This window comes from Piliocolobus tephrosceles, chromosome 20 (genome assembly GCF_002776525.5).
Source record: "Piliocolobus tephrosceles isolate RC106 chromosome 20, ASM277652v3, whole genome shotgun sequence".
Taxonomy (NCBI): Eukaryota; Metazoa; Chordata; class Mammalia; order Primates; family Cercopithecidae; genus Piliocolobus; species Piliocolobus tephrosceles.
Window position 1 is genome coordinate 3499515 of NC_045453.1, and position 16764 is coordinate 3516278.

The 16764-nt window shown below is 51.3% G+C and overlaps 1 protein-coding gene across 1 annotated transcript; it reads left to right on the top strand.

The window, feature by feature from the left end:
• The first annotated feature begins 8298 nt into the window (after nt 1–8298).
• On the top strand, nt 8299–14566 carry TCF15 (transcription factor 15). Its single transcript, XM_023220625.2, has 2 exons — nt 8299–8841; nt 13893–14566. Exons 1-2 carry the CDS (start codon nt 8323–8325, stop codon nt 13965–13967), a joined length of 594 nt encoding a protein of 197 aa, XP_023076393.2. The 5' UTR covers nt 8299–8322; the 3' UTR covers nt 13968–14566.
• The last annotated feature ends 2198 nt before the right edge of the window (nt 14567–16764 follow it).

The following is a 16764-nucleotide window of genomic DNA, read 5'->3' on the forward strand; positions in this document are numbered from 1 at the left end:
CCTCTTCACTCACGTATCTGTTCCTGGAGCTGGGAGAACTGAAAGACTAGAACAACCAATCAAAAGCATGTGGCCTAGGCTTCCTCATAGCATGGTGGCCTTAGGCCATTCGAACTTGTTCTTGGCAACTCTGTGCTCCAAACTCCTTGAGCTTTCAAAGAAGACTTAAATGGTAGTTTCATTTAGCATTATCTTGATCTTCTACACCATGTTGGTGATCCTGCCACACCTGGCACTGGTGTCAGGGTCAACCTGAGTCAGGTGGGTACCTGACCAGGCTAAATTATTTAGCACTTCCTTCAACTTAATAGTCTTTAAACATGAGCTCATCCTTTCCTTAAAGCGATGGAGCTGAAGGAGGGCACCCATGGCAGCACCAACCTCCTCTCTATTATTGAACAATTCCACTCTGGCCCAAACCTGCATCCTCTACTCAACAAAATCAGTGCTCTGCAACCAAGTGGTCTCACTCTCCCTGGAGCAGAGTTTTGTGAGCATCTGAGCTTAAAATGCCCTGGGGGAGGGTCTTCCTTTGTTATCCTCACCACAAGCAACTTATCAAAGAATTCCTGTCCATCCCTAGCTATGTGACCTTAAGTAAACTACTTAACCTTTCTGCTCTTTAGTCTACTCGCCTATAGAACGGGAATATTAATAGTACTTAGCTCATGAGGCTACTATGAGGATTAAATAAGTTCCTAGAAGAGTGCCTGGCATATTGTTACCCCTCAATAATATTATTATTTTAATTTACATTGAATTTTCCCTGGAAGAAGTACCATGAAATACATTTTTCTCCACCTGTTATATTTTCAATGATATTTTCATGTCCCTTAGAAAGTGGGGCTCGGGCATATGCCCGTATGTTCCCCGTCTTATCCTATCTCTTCCTGGTAACCAGCACCCACCTGCTCACTTCTACTTCACTCCTATCAAACATGCCGTCTACAAAGAATGGATACCCACTCACAGCGAGGTAGATGTCAGTGGTAACAGCCTGGATAAATGTCTGCTAAACTGTATTCTCTATTAGGTGTCTGGTGTTGGGGGCAGGATGTGAGTCAATAATCAAGTAAGTCTAAAATAAACTCAGAAAATGCACATTGAGGCCAGGCACGGTAGCTCATGTCTGTAATCTCAGCACTTGGGGAGGCCAAGGCAGGAGGATTGCTTGAGTCCAGGAGTTAGAAACCAGCTTAGGCAACATAGTTGCCTACCAAAAAAAAAAAAAAAATTAAATCTCTACAAAAAAAATTAAAAATTAACTGGGTGTGTCACATGCCTATAGTCCTAGTTACTTGGGAGGCTGAGGTGGGAGGATTGCTTGAGCCTGGGAGGTCAAGACTGCAGTGAATCATGATTGCATCACTATTCTCCAGCCTGGGCAACAGAGTAAGACATCGTCACAAAAAAATAAGAAGAAGATAAAATGCAGATTGAAATGAAGCCCAATAAGTTTTTTGGTTGCAGGATTTCTCAGAGTCTTTAACATGCTAATGTGTTGCAGGTCTCTAGGAGGGGGATATAAAATGCAGTTTCTCTGACTTTTTAAAAAATCATGGAATCCTGAGCATCTGTAAGAACAAGTGTTCTCAGGAATTCACCCTTAAAAATGATGGCTTGGAGGGGCCCTGGAGGGACTGAGTTCTAGCATGGAATCAAGGGCATCAGCCCCAGACTAGAGGAACCAGATGGGGTCAATGGAGCGTTCTCATGAACTGAACATAAAACAAAACCAAACAAAACCTAGCATCTCTATGTAAGGACAGTTTACGTGTTTATTTAACACACTCATTCAATAGATATTTCTGGATGCTTATTATGTGCTGTGTACTGATCTGGGTCTTGATCTTGCACTCTATGAATTTCTATGGGATGAGGCAAGTGGAAAAAAATGCTCTCGGGCCAAATTCTGCTTCCATCACTTGCTGGTTGTGGGACCTTAAGAAAACCCCTTGTGGCCAGGCATGGTGGCTTATGCCTGTAATCACAGCACTTTGCAAGGCCGAAGCAGGTGGATCACTTGAGGTCAGGAGTTCAAGACCAGCCTGACCAACGTGGTGAAATCCAGTCTCTATTAAAAATACAAAATCAGCCAGGCATGCTGGAGCACGCCTGTAATCCCAACTACGTGGGAAGCTGAGGCAGGAGAATTCTCCTGGGAGGAAGAGGTTGCAGTGAGCTGCGATTGCACCATTGCACTCCAGCCTGGGCAATAAGAGTGAAACTCCATTAACAAAAAAAAAAAAAAGCCCTTGTAAGGATTATATAATGAAAACAGCTAACACACATACCATGTGCCAGGACTGTTATAAACCCTACATACATTGACTCATTTAATCCGCATAACAACCCTATGAGGCAGGCTTTACTGTGAGCCCTGTTTACAGATGAGGAAATTGAAGCCTAGAAAAGTTTGGTAAATTTCCCAGGATCATACATCTGGTAAGTGGCCTAACTGAGATATGAAATCAGGCAGTCAGGCTCCCAAATCTGCAAACTTAACCATGTGACATTATTATCTCCAGAGATAACACCTATGGCATATAACACCTATGGTTCGTCATTTCCAGCAGCCATTCTTCCCCTCTTCCTCACTAACAGAAACCCAGTGTTCAGCTGCATACATGGACACCTACCTGCAAAAGACTATCTTCTCAGCCTCCTTTTAGTTAAGTGTGGCCAAATGACAAGATCTGGCCAATGGGATGTGAACAGAAGTGAGGTTGATGTTCTACAGATTAAAGCATGCTCTTCCTTCTGCCTCTTTCTCTTTTTCTCCAGTTGGAATGCAGACAGAATGGCTCCTGTGGCCCTTTGGCTCTGTAAGAGAACTAGGAAGTGGAAGCTATGTATGGTGCAGTAAAAAGATAGACAGAGCCTGGGTCCCTGGCACCATCTGTTTTGGTCATCTAATGTTTCGTAACAAAGCACCCTAAACTTAGGGGGTTACAACATTGATAATTTTTCTGTTTTTAGAGACAAGGTCTTGCTCTGTTGCCCAGGCTGGAGTGCCTGTGTGATCATGGCTCACTGCAGCCTCAAACTCCTGGGCTCAAGCGACCCTCCTGCCTCAGCCTCCAGAGTAGCTGGGACCACAGGCATGCACCACAGCATCCAGCAAATTCCTTTTCTTTTTTTTTCTTTTAGAGACAGGGTCTCACTCTGTTGCCCAGGCTGGTCTCAAACTCCTGGCCTCAAACGATCCTTTGTCCTCAGCCTCACAAAGTCCTGGGATTATAGGTGTAAGCCACTGCGCTCAGCCAATAATTATTTATTATCTTTTTTCTTCCTTTGGTCTCAGCCTCGTGAAGTGCTGGGATTACAGGTGTGAGCCACTGCGTCCAGCCAATAATTATTTATTATCTTTTTTCTTTGTCTTTCTGTATTATCTTTCTTCTTTTTCATAGGTCCTACAGGTCAGGAATTCAGGATCTACATCCAAGGAGGCTCACTCACTTGGCTGGTAAATTGGTGACGGCTGTAGGCTAGGGACCTTGGTCCCTCTCTGCAGACGGCTTGAGTGTCCTCATGGCATGGTGGCTGCTGTCCCCAGAGTAAATGACTCAAAAGAAAAAGGCAGGAGCTCAATGCCTTTATGAGCTAGATTCAGAAGTCACATACTGTCACTTCTGTCATATTCTTTTGGTCACATGAGTCAAATCTGATTCAGTGGGGGAGGGTTCTACACACACAGATGAATGCCAGGAGGCAAGGATTATTGCTGGCAATCTTGGAGGCTGGCGACCACACCACAGAATGCCAGAGCAGCCCTACCTCCAAAGCCTCAAATGTGAGAGAGAAATGCATTTTACCATGTCTAACTAAAGTTAAGGTTGTGAATACACACCTATGAATTCTTGACACATAGTAAGCCCTCAATAGATGCTAACTCTTATTAGACTTTTTCTCTAGGTTGAGGCATAGGACTTTGTCTTATATTCCCCTCTCCACACACAAACATACACACATATACTGCCACCTTCCAGACTGAGGTTTGGTACAAGGTAAACCTGGGAGGCTGTGTATTAGCCTTTTCATTCATTCGTGCAACAAGTATTCATTATATATATATTCATTATATATATTAGTATTTTGAGATGGAGTCTTGGAGTCTTGCTCTGTTGCCCAGGCTGGAGTGCAGTGGCACATTCTCAGCTCACTGCAACCTCCACCTCCCAGGTTCTAGCGAGTCTCCTGACTCAGCCTCCTGAGTAGCTGGGATTACAGATGCGCCAACACGCCTGGCTAATTTTTGTATTTTCACTAGAGACAGGGTTTCTCCATGTTGGACAGGATGGTCTCAAACTCCTGACTTCAATGATCCGCCTGCCTCGGCCTCCTAAAGTGCAACAAGTATTCATTATTGTCCACACCGTGCGGGAGGCAAGCACAATGAGATGGAAAACAACCCATATCTCCACCACTGGGAAGTCAGATAATTCCAAGTGCCAGGGTCCATGTGGAGAAAGTGGTCCCTCATGCCCTGCTACTGGTCATGTAGACTGAGGCAGCCGTCATAGAGTGCAGTAACTGTGTGTTTTCTCTCCACTCCAGGGATCCCGCCCCCGAGGGTATATCCCAGAGAAATATACACAGGAGTCCATGAGAGTCATACACTGCAAGTCCATCACAGCTTTGCTTGGGGAGGTGGGAACTGGAGCTAGCCAGCATCCATCACTAAAGCGGTGGGAAAAGGAGGCATGGTGGCACACGCACACCATGCATGCTGAGCAGCAGTGGGAAGCAAGGGACTTGAGCTGGACTCAGCACACAGAGCAGTGTCGAGGAAACAAAATAGCCTATGACACAGATCTAATGTATTTATGTACATTAACAACCCCCACACACAAATCAACACCATGCACATTTTATAAAGACACATATATATCCAAAGACATGCATCAAAGATATTCAAGTGGGTGTCCTGTGAGGGGAGGGAAATGGAAATGAGAATCAGGGATGAAGAGAGAAAAGTCAAAATGTTTGACTTTTTTTTTTTTTTTTGACTTGCTGCAAAGTCTTGTTGTGATGAACGCAACAAGACTTTGCAGCAAGGTTGGGGAAAAGTGGCAAAGAGGCCTTCACCATTTGCTACTCTGAACACTGGCAGAGGACTAGGCATGTCTGCTCAGACCCAAAGGGACAGCATTCCAGGCAGGAAGGACAGCTGGAGCACAGGCTCAGAGACGTGCACAGGGGGTGCCTCTGAGAAACAAATGCTTTTTGTGGGAGTGAAGGGTGCCCATGGTCAGAGAGGCAGGGGCCAGCCTCTACCCCCTCAGCCTGTGATACCTGTCTCCTCTTATCTGGCAGACTCCTACTCAGCCCTCACAGGCCTCTAGGCTCCCTCAGAAGCCATGTGGTTAGGGAAGGAGCAACCGCTTTGGAGTCAGAACAATCTGAGCTCCCACACTGGCCCACCGTGTGACCTCAGGCAAGTCACTTTCCCCTTTTTGAACCTCCGTTTCTTCATCTGTAAAATGGGAATAATGACAATACTACCTCAGAAGGTTGTGTTGGGAAGGAAGTGAGATAAGCAAAACACACGAAGTCCCTGCCCCATGGAGCTTATACTTTAGTGGCGGGAGATAGGTGGTAGACAAATAAATACATAACGTGTCTACTGCTGTATCCACAGTACCCAGACCTGTGCCTAGCACACAGCAGGTGCTCAGTTAATATTTGTAGAATGAATAAGTGAATGAATGAAAGTGGTAAACGCTATAAAAAGAAATAAAGCAGGGTAAAGGGAAAGGGAGAGCTGGGGATGCTGGCAGGTGGGAGGAGCCGTTACTGTTAGTGCTGGTGGTCAGGGAAGGCCTCCCTGAGATAAGATTTGAGTGAAGATTTGAAGGAAATGAGGGAACAAACTATGAGACTATCAGGGGCCGGGGGGCCAGGAACAAGCGGGCTCCAGGTTTAGTGAGGAGGCCAGTATGGCTGGAGCAGAGTGAGGGACACAGAATGGGGGAAGCTGAGGTCCCCTGTGTAGGTGAGCTGAGAATGTGGCAGGAGTCCCCTCTGCACTCCCAGGGACAAGAACTAGAAAAGTCCATGCTGCTCAGCCCTTTCCCAGGCAGTTGGCTGGGGCCAGGCCCTAAAAACAGTAGCACAAACTCCTCGCAGGTATTGAGCACTCCTGTGTGCCAGGCCCCAGCTCTACTGGCACAAACTCATGGAACCATCACCAGCCCTGGGAATGAGTACTATTATTATCTCATTTTCAGAGCAGGCAACTGAGACTCTGGGAAGCAGCTACCCTTGGAACCGGAACTGGGTCTCCCTGATACCAGACCCTGGCTTGCTCCTACCACATTGTCTTGAAATCCTTTGTTTACAGCTCGCCTTCCCCTCTCGGCTGCAGAAGGCCTGTCTCAGTCTCATTCATGGTTTTCTTTTACTCCCAGGGTCCCAAATGTGGAAACCTGCCTAAGGAGCGAATAAATGAATGAGCCTACAAGGCAAGCCCCTCTTCGCCTTCCGGGCCCAGTTCACGCCTTGTTTGGCATCTCCAGTTGGAGGTGGAATTGGGAGGGGGCTGGACAGAGGAATTTCAAGCTGCCTGAGGGTCTGGAGCAGAGAGGAGGGGGAGAAGTGGGAGAAAGCGAAAGTGAAGTGAGCTGGGAGCCCCTGTGAGGAGGCGCAGACAGGGAAGGAAATCTCCCGGTAATAATTCATCGGCTCAGGAAGCAGCAGCCTGGCCTGGGGCTGTGTGTGGGACCAGCCCTGCGGGGAGGGGGCCCATGCTGGCTGCCTTCCTCCTCCCCAAAGCCCAGCCTGGCTGGGGTCACGGTCAAATGGTGGCGGTGGGGGGATCCAGGTGTGGGAACAGACTCTCCCGCAGACCCTGGATCCTAAGGGGCTCCTCCCCCCACAGCCATGAGAAACCCCCGGTTCCCTCTTCTTCCCCCAGTTCTGACCTGGATCAGGGAAGCCGGGAAAGCACAGCATGGCAGAGCTGCAGGCATCGTCAGGAAAACAGGCGCCCAGAGGAGCCAAAATGCACCTAGGAGCCTTTCAACTCCACTCCCTGCGCTCTCTCTGCTCTACTGGCTGCCATTCGGGCTTATTTTCAAGGCCAAGTGGGATACTGGTTTAGCTAGTGCCTGGAGAGAGCTGAGCAGCAGGCACGAGTGAGATGGAGACCCCAGCAACCACCGTTGGCTCAGGAATTCTCTGAGGAGGACACATCAGGCTGAACAATCTAAGGTTTCTAGAAGGCAGGCAGGCAGGCATTGAGGAAAGATAGCCCGTATGTGTGTGATGGGATGGTGGTGGTAAGATTTCAAGAAGTAGTGAAACCAGACAAGCTGGAGCTAGGGCCCCCACTCCCACTTGTATGACTGAAGGCCAGAGCTCTCTTACCTGTGACTCAGGGCTGCCATCCTGCAGCCTCAGCTGGGCTCAATAGAGTATATAGCACCGAGTCTGGCACACAGTAGTGCCTCAACCAAAACGCCAGTTCCGCGAGGGTGAAAAATTTGTTTTGTTAATGGCTGTATCCTCAGACCTAAAACCATGCCTGACACATAGTAGGGATCCAACGAATATTTGTTGAATAAATGAACGAACTACTGGTGTTTGTGTGTTGTGGTTTTGTTTTGCTTTTTTTTTTTTTAAGTTTGTCTTCAGGGACAAGACACCGTCGAATCCTCATTTGGAGAGATTATAGCTTTTCTCCAAGTGTTCTCCACTGACACCACCACTATCATCAATGGCTTGTTACAAAATGCACGTTCCTGGGCACGTTCCAATACTGCTTAATCAGAATAGGAGCAATCTGGGACTCTGTAATAGCAAAAGCCCCCTTCCCAGTTCTTACGCACATGAAAGTTGCAGAACTACAGGATTAGAATTTGAGGGCAGGAAGACACCAGCTGTTTCTCTGCAATCTGAACGTTCCGAATGAGGAAACTGAGTCCAAGAGAGGAGAAAGGGACCTGCCCGCGTCTCCCAGGTGGTCCAGGCTGGGGACAAAAAGTTCGAATCTGGGCCCACCCCGGCCGACTAGCCCAGACCTCCAGCATCTGCCGGGATAGCCAGCCGGGAATGGGAGCCTTCGGGGTGGGCCACCAGCTCCCGGGCCGCTTTCAACCTGGAGAACGGAGGCGGTGGGTGCGTCGTCATTGGCCAGGGCGCCGCGGGCGCCTCCCCATTGGCCGGGCGGAGCCCTCCGCCCCCGGCCGGGGCGGCCTTGCCATTTGGCCCCTCCCTCGCCTATAAGGCGGGGGCCGGCGGGGCCGTGGGAGCGCGCGGGAGCGCACGGCGGGGCGCGGCCAACGCTGGGACGCGGCGCTCGGAGGGACGCGGCCGGCGCCCATGGCGTTCGCGCTGCTGCGGCCAGTCGGCGCGCACGTGCTGTACCCGGACGTGCGGCTGCTAAGCGAGGACGAGGAGAACCGCAGTGAGAGCGACGCGTCGGACCAGTCGTTCGGCTGCTGCGAGGGCCTGGAGGCGGCGCGGCGCGGCCCGGGCCCCGGGGACGGGCGGCGGGCGGGCGGCGGCGCGGGCCCCGTGGTGGTGGTGCGACAGCGGCAGGCGGCCAACGCGCGGGAGCGGGACCGCACTCAGAGCGTGAACACGGCCTTTACGGCGCTGCGCACGCTCATCCCCACCGAGCCTGTGGACCGCAAGCTGTCCAAGATCGAGACGCTGCGCCTGGCATCCAGCTACATCGCGCACCTGGCCAACGTGCTGCTGCTGGGCGACTCGGCCGACGACGGGCAGCCGTGCTTCCGCGCCGCCGGCAGTGCCAAGAGCGCCGTCCCCACCGCCGCCGACGGCGGCCGCCAGCCGCGCTCCATCTGCACCTTCTGCCTCAGCAACCAGCGCAAGGGGGTGAGTGTGCTGTGTCCCCCACTGCGGCCACTGGGTCGGGGTAGGCGGGGGACGTTGCCTCTCCGGGAAGGGGCCCCAACGAGGCCAGGGGGAAGCGACGTGAAATTCGTGCTGGGTGCGGCTTCCCAAGCCCAGGGTCTGGTGTGGAACAGAACCACTGACTTAATGTCCTGTCCCCCAAACAGAAAGGATGCAGGAAAACCCAGAGTTCGGGTCTGATTTAACTGCTCAGTGTGGGATATCCCCTCCAACGAAAGGTGTGCTAGTACTTCCGTCCTGCTGGGAAGACGGCATGAGGACGGAATAACAAAGTCCATCTTTTATTGAGTCTTCCTGTGTGCTGATGCGCTCCACATCCACTTTTTTGCCTTCACAAGAATCCCTTCAGGCAGGTAGTTTTTCTGCCCATTTTATCCTCATGAGGATCTGAGCATCAGAGATGGAATCACCTGCCCATATTTACTCAGCTGGGAAGCCGAGGTGCTCGCCCTAGGTTTGCCCGGTGTGTGTTGCCCCCACCTTGAAGTAATTGTCCCCTGTCCTGAGATCTAACACAAGAGCAGGAGACTGAGAAGAAAGGAGGCCACAAACCCCCAACCGAGAGCCTGAGGTTCCCAGCGGATGAGCAGTAGGAGTGAAGAAGGGGCCCCCTGAGAGCCCCCAACCCCCCAAAGGACATGGTGTTGGAAGAGGGCACTCTTGGCTCAGCTGGAGGGAGCTGGTGTGCAGCTCCTGCAGTGTGTCCTGGGCAAGGAAGTGGACCAGGCTGGTAGGGGTGGGCGGGGGCTGTGTGGCAGCAGAGGTGGCCTCTTGGCTGAAACCTTGCCCAGGCCCCAAGGAACCTACTTCATCCCCAGACCCTGTGCCTTTCTGGCCTGGGCTTTTCCTACAGTAAAGAAGCCTGTCTAACAACTTGTATTCCAGCAGCTACCATTTGCATCCGGGGAAACTGAGCATGAGAGAGTACTGACTTTTGGTGGTCAAGTAGAAGGGCATGGGGAATTGGAGTTAGGCCCCTGACTCCCTGCTGTTTGGTTCTCACAGCTCCCCGTGGTCCCTTGCTCCACCCTGTTCTGCGGAGGCCTCTGCATCTTGGCCTGAGACCACCCTCTGTCTGGCTCATCAGACATCCAACCTGCTTTCTCAACACTTGGCTGCCTCAGTTGCCCTGAATCCGTCTTCTTAGCCTCAGGCTTGTACCCTCTCCATGGTCCCTGCTGCTCCCAGCTGTGGGCCCGTCAGTGCCCCAGGCTGGGCTGAGAAGCCAGGAGTGGGCCTTTAAGGCTTCCTGGGATGGGAAGACCTGAAGGGGCCCTCAGGGATACTGCCTGACTGCCTTTCACCCATTCATTCCAGTTAGCAACCCTTAGCTACCTGACAGCTGCCTGCTGTTGGCTCTGAGAACCCCAGAGAAGCAGGTTATAGGTCCCTACCCATCCACCAGTCAGGACCTGACAGTGCAGCCCCAGGGTCAGGGCAGGGAGATGAAGATGAGGATGCTGTGGTCTGATGGTGGGGGAGGGGAAGCACAAAGGGATTCACAGAGCCCAGAGGAAGCCCCCAACCCAGGGTGAGTGCTGACAGGGTTTCTGTGTCGCATTTCTGAAGGATGCTTTAGAACAGGGACAGGCCAATGGAAAGGGTGTTCTAGGATTGGGGCATACAGCAAGAGCCGAGGCCTAGAGAAGGACGAGGGAAGAGGCTAAAAGTGGCGGGAGTGCAGAGGGGGAGCACAATGGCCAGTAACAGCAGTGACAGCAGCCTTCATGAGCACTGATCTGTGCTAAGCACTCTTGTTGAGTTATCATTAAAATCCTGCAACAGCCAGGAATGAGGCGCTGCGGTCATCCCCACTTGCTTAGAGGAGCTGCCAGTGGCACAGAGACACACAGTCAGTGATGGAACCAGGATTCAAACTCAGGCCTGCCTGGTTGAGACGTGGGATAGGTTACAGGGGGAAGTCCCTGTAACTGTCATGTGTCCACCCCCACAGCAGGCAGGCTGGGGGACTTCTCTGTAGGTCTCAGGCCTGTCCCACAGCTCACAGGGGACTCCCCTGGGCCTGGCTGCTTCCCTGGGATCTGTCTATGGGACCAAGAACCCAGCCAAATTTGGCTATAGAAACAATGCTGTCAACCCCATGGTCTCCTCTGGGAATAAGCGAGAGGGCGATCCTGGCCAGCTATGGCCCCTTGAAGACTCTACTGGAAGAAAACTGGCTGTCTTGGGGAGCTCTTGTTCCCTTCTGAGCTTTGGGGGGCCAGAGAGCTTTAAGACCCAACACCCTGTTCCTTTACCCTGAGCCACCACCTCCCTCCCATCCTGGCCAGTCTGGAATTGGGGTTGCCATGGAAACAGTTCCCTGTAGCATCTTTCTGTTGAAGGAGGGGTTAGGTGTGGCCCTCTGTGGTAGAATTAGCAAGTGGGAGGTGGAACGGGGATTCTTGTCTCTGCCCTGTTTTCCCTTTGTCACCTGGGGGTGAGGATCGGACAGGATCATCTTGTAAGGCTCTCCCCTGTTGGTATACCCAGAGGGTAGCTGGGACCAGGAGGCACTCTCAGTAGATGATGCTGATAGTAATACTTATGAACATTTACTATATTCCCAACACCGTACCAAGGCTTTACCTAGATTAGCCTGTGTAATCCTATGTTAGCTTGTGTGATCCTATAAAGTAACTCCCCTTTACGGGGGGGACACTGAGGCTCAGTGAGATGAAATCACTTGCCTGAGGTGCAGTAGTTGGCCCTTGGCAAAGTAGGGATCGAAGCCTAGGTCCATCTCACTTAAACCCAACTCCTAACCATGGTGCTTCCCGAAGACCCTTGGTGCTAAGTTCCTAAGGGACAAACAAACGGGTCTTATGAGGACCTCTTTTTTTTTTTTTTTTTTTTTGAGACGGAGTCTTGCTCTGTCGCCCAGGCTGGAGTGCAATGACATGATCTCAGCTCACTGCAGCCTCTGCCTCCCGGGTTCAAGTAGTTCTCCTGCCCCAGCCTCCCAAGTAGCTGGGATTACAGGCGCCAGCCACCACACCTGGCTAATTTTTTGTATTTTTAGTAGAGACGGGGTTTCGCCATGTTTGGCCAGGCTGGTCTTGAACTCCTGGCCTCACGTGATCTGCCTGCCTCGGCCTCCCAAAAGTGCTGGGATTACAGGCATGAGCCACCGTACCCGGCTGTCAGGACCTCTTCTAAGCACACTTAGCGGCTTACACAGCTGCATTCACATTCGACTGCACCTTGAGATGGCAAGTAAAATCATTTTGTCCCCATTTCGTAGATGAAGAAACCGAGGTTCAGGGAGGTGAACAGTCCCAGCATTCTTCTGGGACCCCAGGTCTCCACGTGACCTCTAGACTTGGGGTGGAAGGGGGCAGCTCTCCCTGTCCCTGAGGACTTAAAGAGTAAAAGAGGGGAGAGCCAGTTTTCTAATTCAGCCTTAATATTGCACCCCCTCCCCTATCTGCCCTTCTCAACCACTCCTGCCAGAGTTTGTCTGAGAAGCCCAAGCCCCAGGCTCTGCTGGGACTGTGGCCTCAGCCCTCAAAATAGCCCTGCCTGTGAGTGAACATGTTGTCCCTGGGCTGCAAGAGCCTCGAGGGAGGTTGGGCTCGCATCTGGATGGATCTGCCCCAACCTGGACCTGGGGGTGGAGGGGGCAGGGGGCAGAGCTCCCAGATGGTCAGCTGTTTCTCTCAGTGGGCTGAGAAAGCTGCCTGTTCCATCATCATCTAGCCAGGCTCAGGGCAATGAGCATTTACAGTGGGATTTCAGACACTGTCGTGTCCTGGAAACAGGACAGATTGTTGGACAACATAGATTTCTAGCCCAGCTCTTTTACAACTGGCTGGGTGCCTCTGGGCCAGTCACTCAGTGGCTGGAGGCCTCAAAAGAGGGGGTGCTCTAACATCTGTGACCTCTCTGGCTTATGGTGAGGATGAGACACATGTGTCCAGTGTGAAAATATCAATGAGAAGAGCTGGTAGAGACAGCCCCTGTAGGGACTGATGATTTCAGGGACTGCCACCATTAGCCCATCTTCCAATGGCTGCCACTTAATTCAGGCAGCATTGATTGGTGCCTGCTCCAAGTCAGGTCCCGGTCCAAGAGAGCCCAGGCTGGAAATGGGACCACAGAGTGAAGAACTCCTTTTCCCTACCATTCCCTGAGATCCCAGTCCACATGGTGGGACAAAGGAGAGACCCTGCCTTGTCCTTCTGAGATTCATCCCCATGGAATGTCCCCAGAAAGACAGGAAGTGCTAGGCAATTTAGGAACAGAGAAACCTTTCCAGGGAGACGAGACCTGAGAGCACATTCCTGGCAAAGAGGACGCCCTGAAGGAAGCCAAGGAGGCCAGAAATCCAGTCCCCTTTTGAAGGTGGAAGAATGAGCCACTAGACAAGCAGTCAGGCAGGGGGAAGACCACTGCGGGCTGTGCTGGTTTTGCCCATGTAAAATACTATGCTTTAAAATGTATTGGATCTTTTTTTTTTTTTTTTTAGCAACAGATCATAGGGGAAAGAAATGGAAAAGGTAAAAAAGTATAGTGTGAATACAAAAATTAGCCAAGCGTGGTAGTGGTCACCTGTAGTCCCAGCTACTTGGGAGGATGAGGCAGAAGAATCACTTGAACCCAGGAGGCGGAGGTTGCAGTGAGCTGAGATTGTGCCACTGCACTCCAGCCTGGCCACAGCAAGACTGTGTCTCAAAAAAAAAGTATAGCATGAGAGAGCCTCCCTCCCATCCTCTCTCCATCATCAAATTCCTCTCTGAAGAAACCCACTCACAATTTCCCACGTGCACTTCTCTCCAACAATCACAGCACACAGGTGCCTTGAGCCTGCCCCTTGCTTTTGTCCTTAAACATTGTCATTCGGCAGCAGTCCGTATCAGTCCATAAAAGGTTTCTTCTGCTTTCTGCTGCAGAGAACTTGATCGTGTGGCTGAACTGTGATTTATTTATCAGGATCCCTGTTGGTGGATACAGAGGTTAGTGTTCACACTGGCCTAATCGAACCTCCTTATACTCTTTCTCCCCCTCTGCAGGGTGGCCATCGTGACCTGGGGGGCAGCTGCTTGAAGGTGAGGGGGGTGGCCCCCCTTCGAGGGCCGCGGAGATGAGCCTGGACCCTGGAGAAGGAGGCCAGGAGCCAGCCACTGGCTGTACAGGGAAGGAGACCCCAGGAGCCGAGCCCACCCCTTCTTTGTGTGGGGACCAGGGGACCATGGCCTGGGTCCGGGACACTCTGGGCAGGGCCCTCGGGACATCTCCACCCGATCCTGGAGAACTGTGAGGATCCATTCAGCCTGCCCAGCTCTGGCTGGTCAGAGACAAGGCAGAACTTTTGGAAAAACAAAGACTGTTGGTGACAGAGGGTGTAAGTGTGTGTCTGTGCATGAGTGTGAGTGTCTGTGAGAGAGAGAATTGGTGAGTTTAAAATAAAAGCTATTTTTAAATAAAAGACGTCGTTCTGAGCTGAGGAGGGGCCTGTGGACATCGGAGGTCAGAGGTGGGCCCTCCCCTGGACTTAGAGAGAGGCACAGATGTTCCAGGGGCTGCCCTGAGCCCTGGAGGGGTGGGGCTGGGGAAGACAGGCAGAGCCCCCTCTCCAGGAGCCATAACCAGACTTTCCTCAGTCTGCTGTTTATCAGATGTTCTTAACAACTGTTAGGTGTCTGGTGTGGTTGGTAAAGAAATCTTAATTTTATTTATTTTTGAATAAGGACTGCGTTCATTTCATTCACACGGTTCAAAATTCAGAAGGTACCAGAGGATATGTGTTGAAAAGTCTCCCTGTGCCTGTCCTCCGGCCACCAGCTCTCCTCTCTACAAGCAGCCTAGGGCACCAGTTTCCTGTGATGTCCCATTCGCTGTGAATGATCAGGCAAATACACAAATGACAGCACCTCATACACACTTCAGCTCCTTTTTTTCCTTAATCTAGCTTGGTGTCATCCCAAGTCAGTACCTAAAGGGTATTTCATTTCTTTCTGAGCTGCTTATTATACTATTTTGTGAATGTGCCATCCTTCAATCCCTCTTTGATGCTATCACCAGCAAGGCATGTGGTTTTCCACAGGTGCAAATGAGTGCATGCTAAAGGGGAATATTCCTACCGCTGTGTTATCTGAAATGACTTAGAAGACCAATGACACCCAGAGGCACATGGCAGGGTGATACGGTGACACCCTGAGTCCGTCCACCTTTGAAGCCCAGAGCAGCTCCTTCCCTGCCCTGGAGATGATCCAGGTGGAAAGCCAGCACCCGTTATCCTGATTACACTCCCAGGAGCCCTGGGAGGTGAAGGCTGGTGTCTCCTCCATTGTAGACCCAGCAGAGACAGCGATGGGTACAGCTGATCAGTGCAGCTAGGAGTTCTTCGCTCTCTCAGGCTGGGGCTGTGTCCCTGTGAGGTGAGGATCAGAGAAGCTTGAGAGGCCTGAGGGTGAGAGAGCCAGGGAAAGGCCAGGGCAGCCAGGCAGCCACCCTCTCCTCAGTAAGGTGCATTCATATGCCTATCAACAGTTTATTTATTTAACAACACTTTTATTTTTAATTTATTTTTTTAAAGGCAAGGTCTCATATGCTGCCCAGGCTGGTCTCAAACTCCTGAGCTCAAGTGATCCATTTCATGTTTACTGACTGAAGTCTGGCCCCAGAGTCCACATTCCTATCCCCTCTGTTCTGCCTCTACCCACTCCCCTGCATTTGACCCTCTGAGCCTGAATTGTGGCTCCCATTTTGCAAATTGACAAACAGATTGCCAATACCCTCTGTGTGCCAGGCATTGTGCCAGACACCACAGGAATGAGCCCAACCAAACTGGTCTTCCTCACAGATGAAAACCGAGGCCTGGGGAGATCAAGGGAGTAGTGGAATTGCCAGTCCCTAGGCTGGAGCAGGCCATGAAACCACCACGCTTAACTCCTTTGGTGTGAGAAGTAGAGGAAGGAGGGCCCCGGGGGGCCAGGGTCCCCCACCCAGGAGAGCTTTCCAAGCACCCTCTACCTCACTTCCCTGCTGTTCCAGGGACACTGGCGTGGTTATCCTGTGTCCCAGCGTGGCTGTGCTTCCCCCTTTGGGAACTGATTAGGAAAGCACATTGCTCTCCCTGCGCCTACCCTGGCCAGGTATAGCCAGCCTCTGGCAAAGCCACAGGAAAAGGACTGTGGCCTTGTCAATGGCAGGAAACCGGGGAGTGGGGGCAGAGCAGACACTTGGGTGCTCTGGCTAGAGGCCCACTCCGCCACCAGATTTGCTGGGTGACCCCGGAGACGTTGCTTGACCCCTCTGGGCCTCCCTGGCTCAATCTCTAGTAAGAGCAGCTAGAACAGAAAGAGAAGTATGTGTTTTGCTTTGTGAGATGGTTTTTACTATACCCTGTTTGCATTGGTAAGTAATCCAAGTTGTATCAAATGATATGCAGTGAAAAGTACAGACCTCCCTCAGGCCCCTCCCCAGAGGCAGTTTCCTGAGTGTCCTTCCAGAAAGCTTCTATACTGATTACTGTTTCTGAAAAAAAAAAAATTTATAGGTTTCTCTGCCTGTGTTTTCATTGTAAAATAAATGCAAAATGCTACAAGACTCTAGAAATATCACTCATCCCAAAGACAACCACAGTGAAGACTATAATCCCATCAAGTTTTGTTTTGCTTGAGACAGGGTCTCTGTCACCCAGGCTGGAGTGCAGTGGCACGATCATAGCTCGCTGCAGCCTTAACCTCCTGTCCTCAAGTGATCCTCCATCTCAGCCTGCGGAGTAGCTGGAAATATAGGCATACGCCACCAGGCCTGGCTAATTTTATTTATTTGTTTATTTTGTAGAGACAAGTTCTTACTATGTTGCACAGGCTGGTCTCCAGCTCCTGGGCTCAAGCGATCTGCCTCAGCCTCCCAAAGTGCTGGGATTATAGGCAT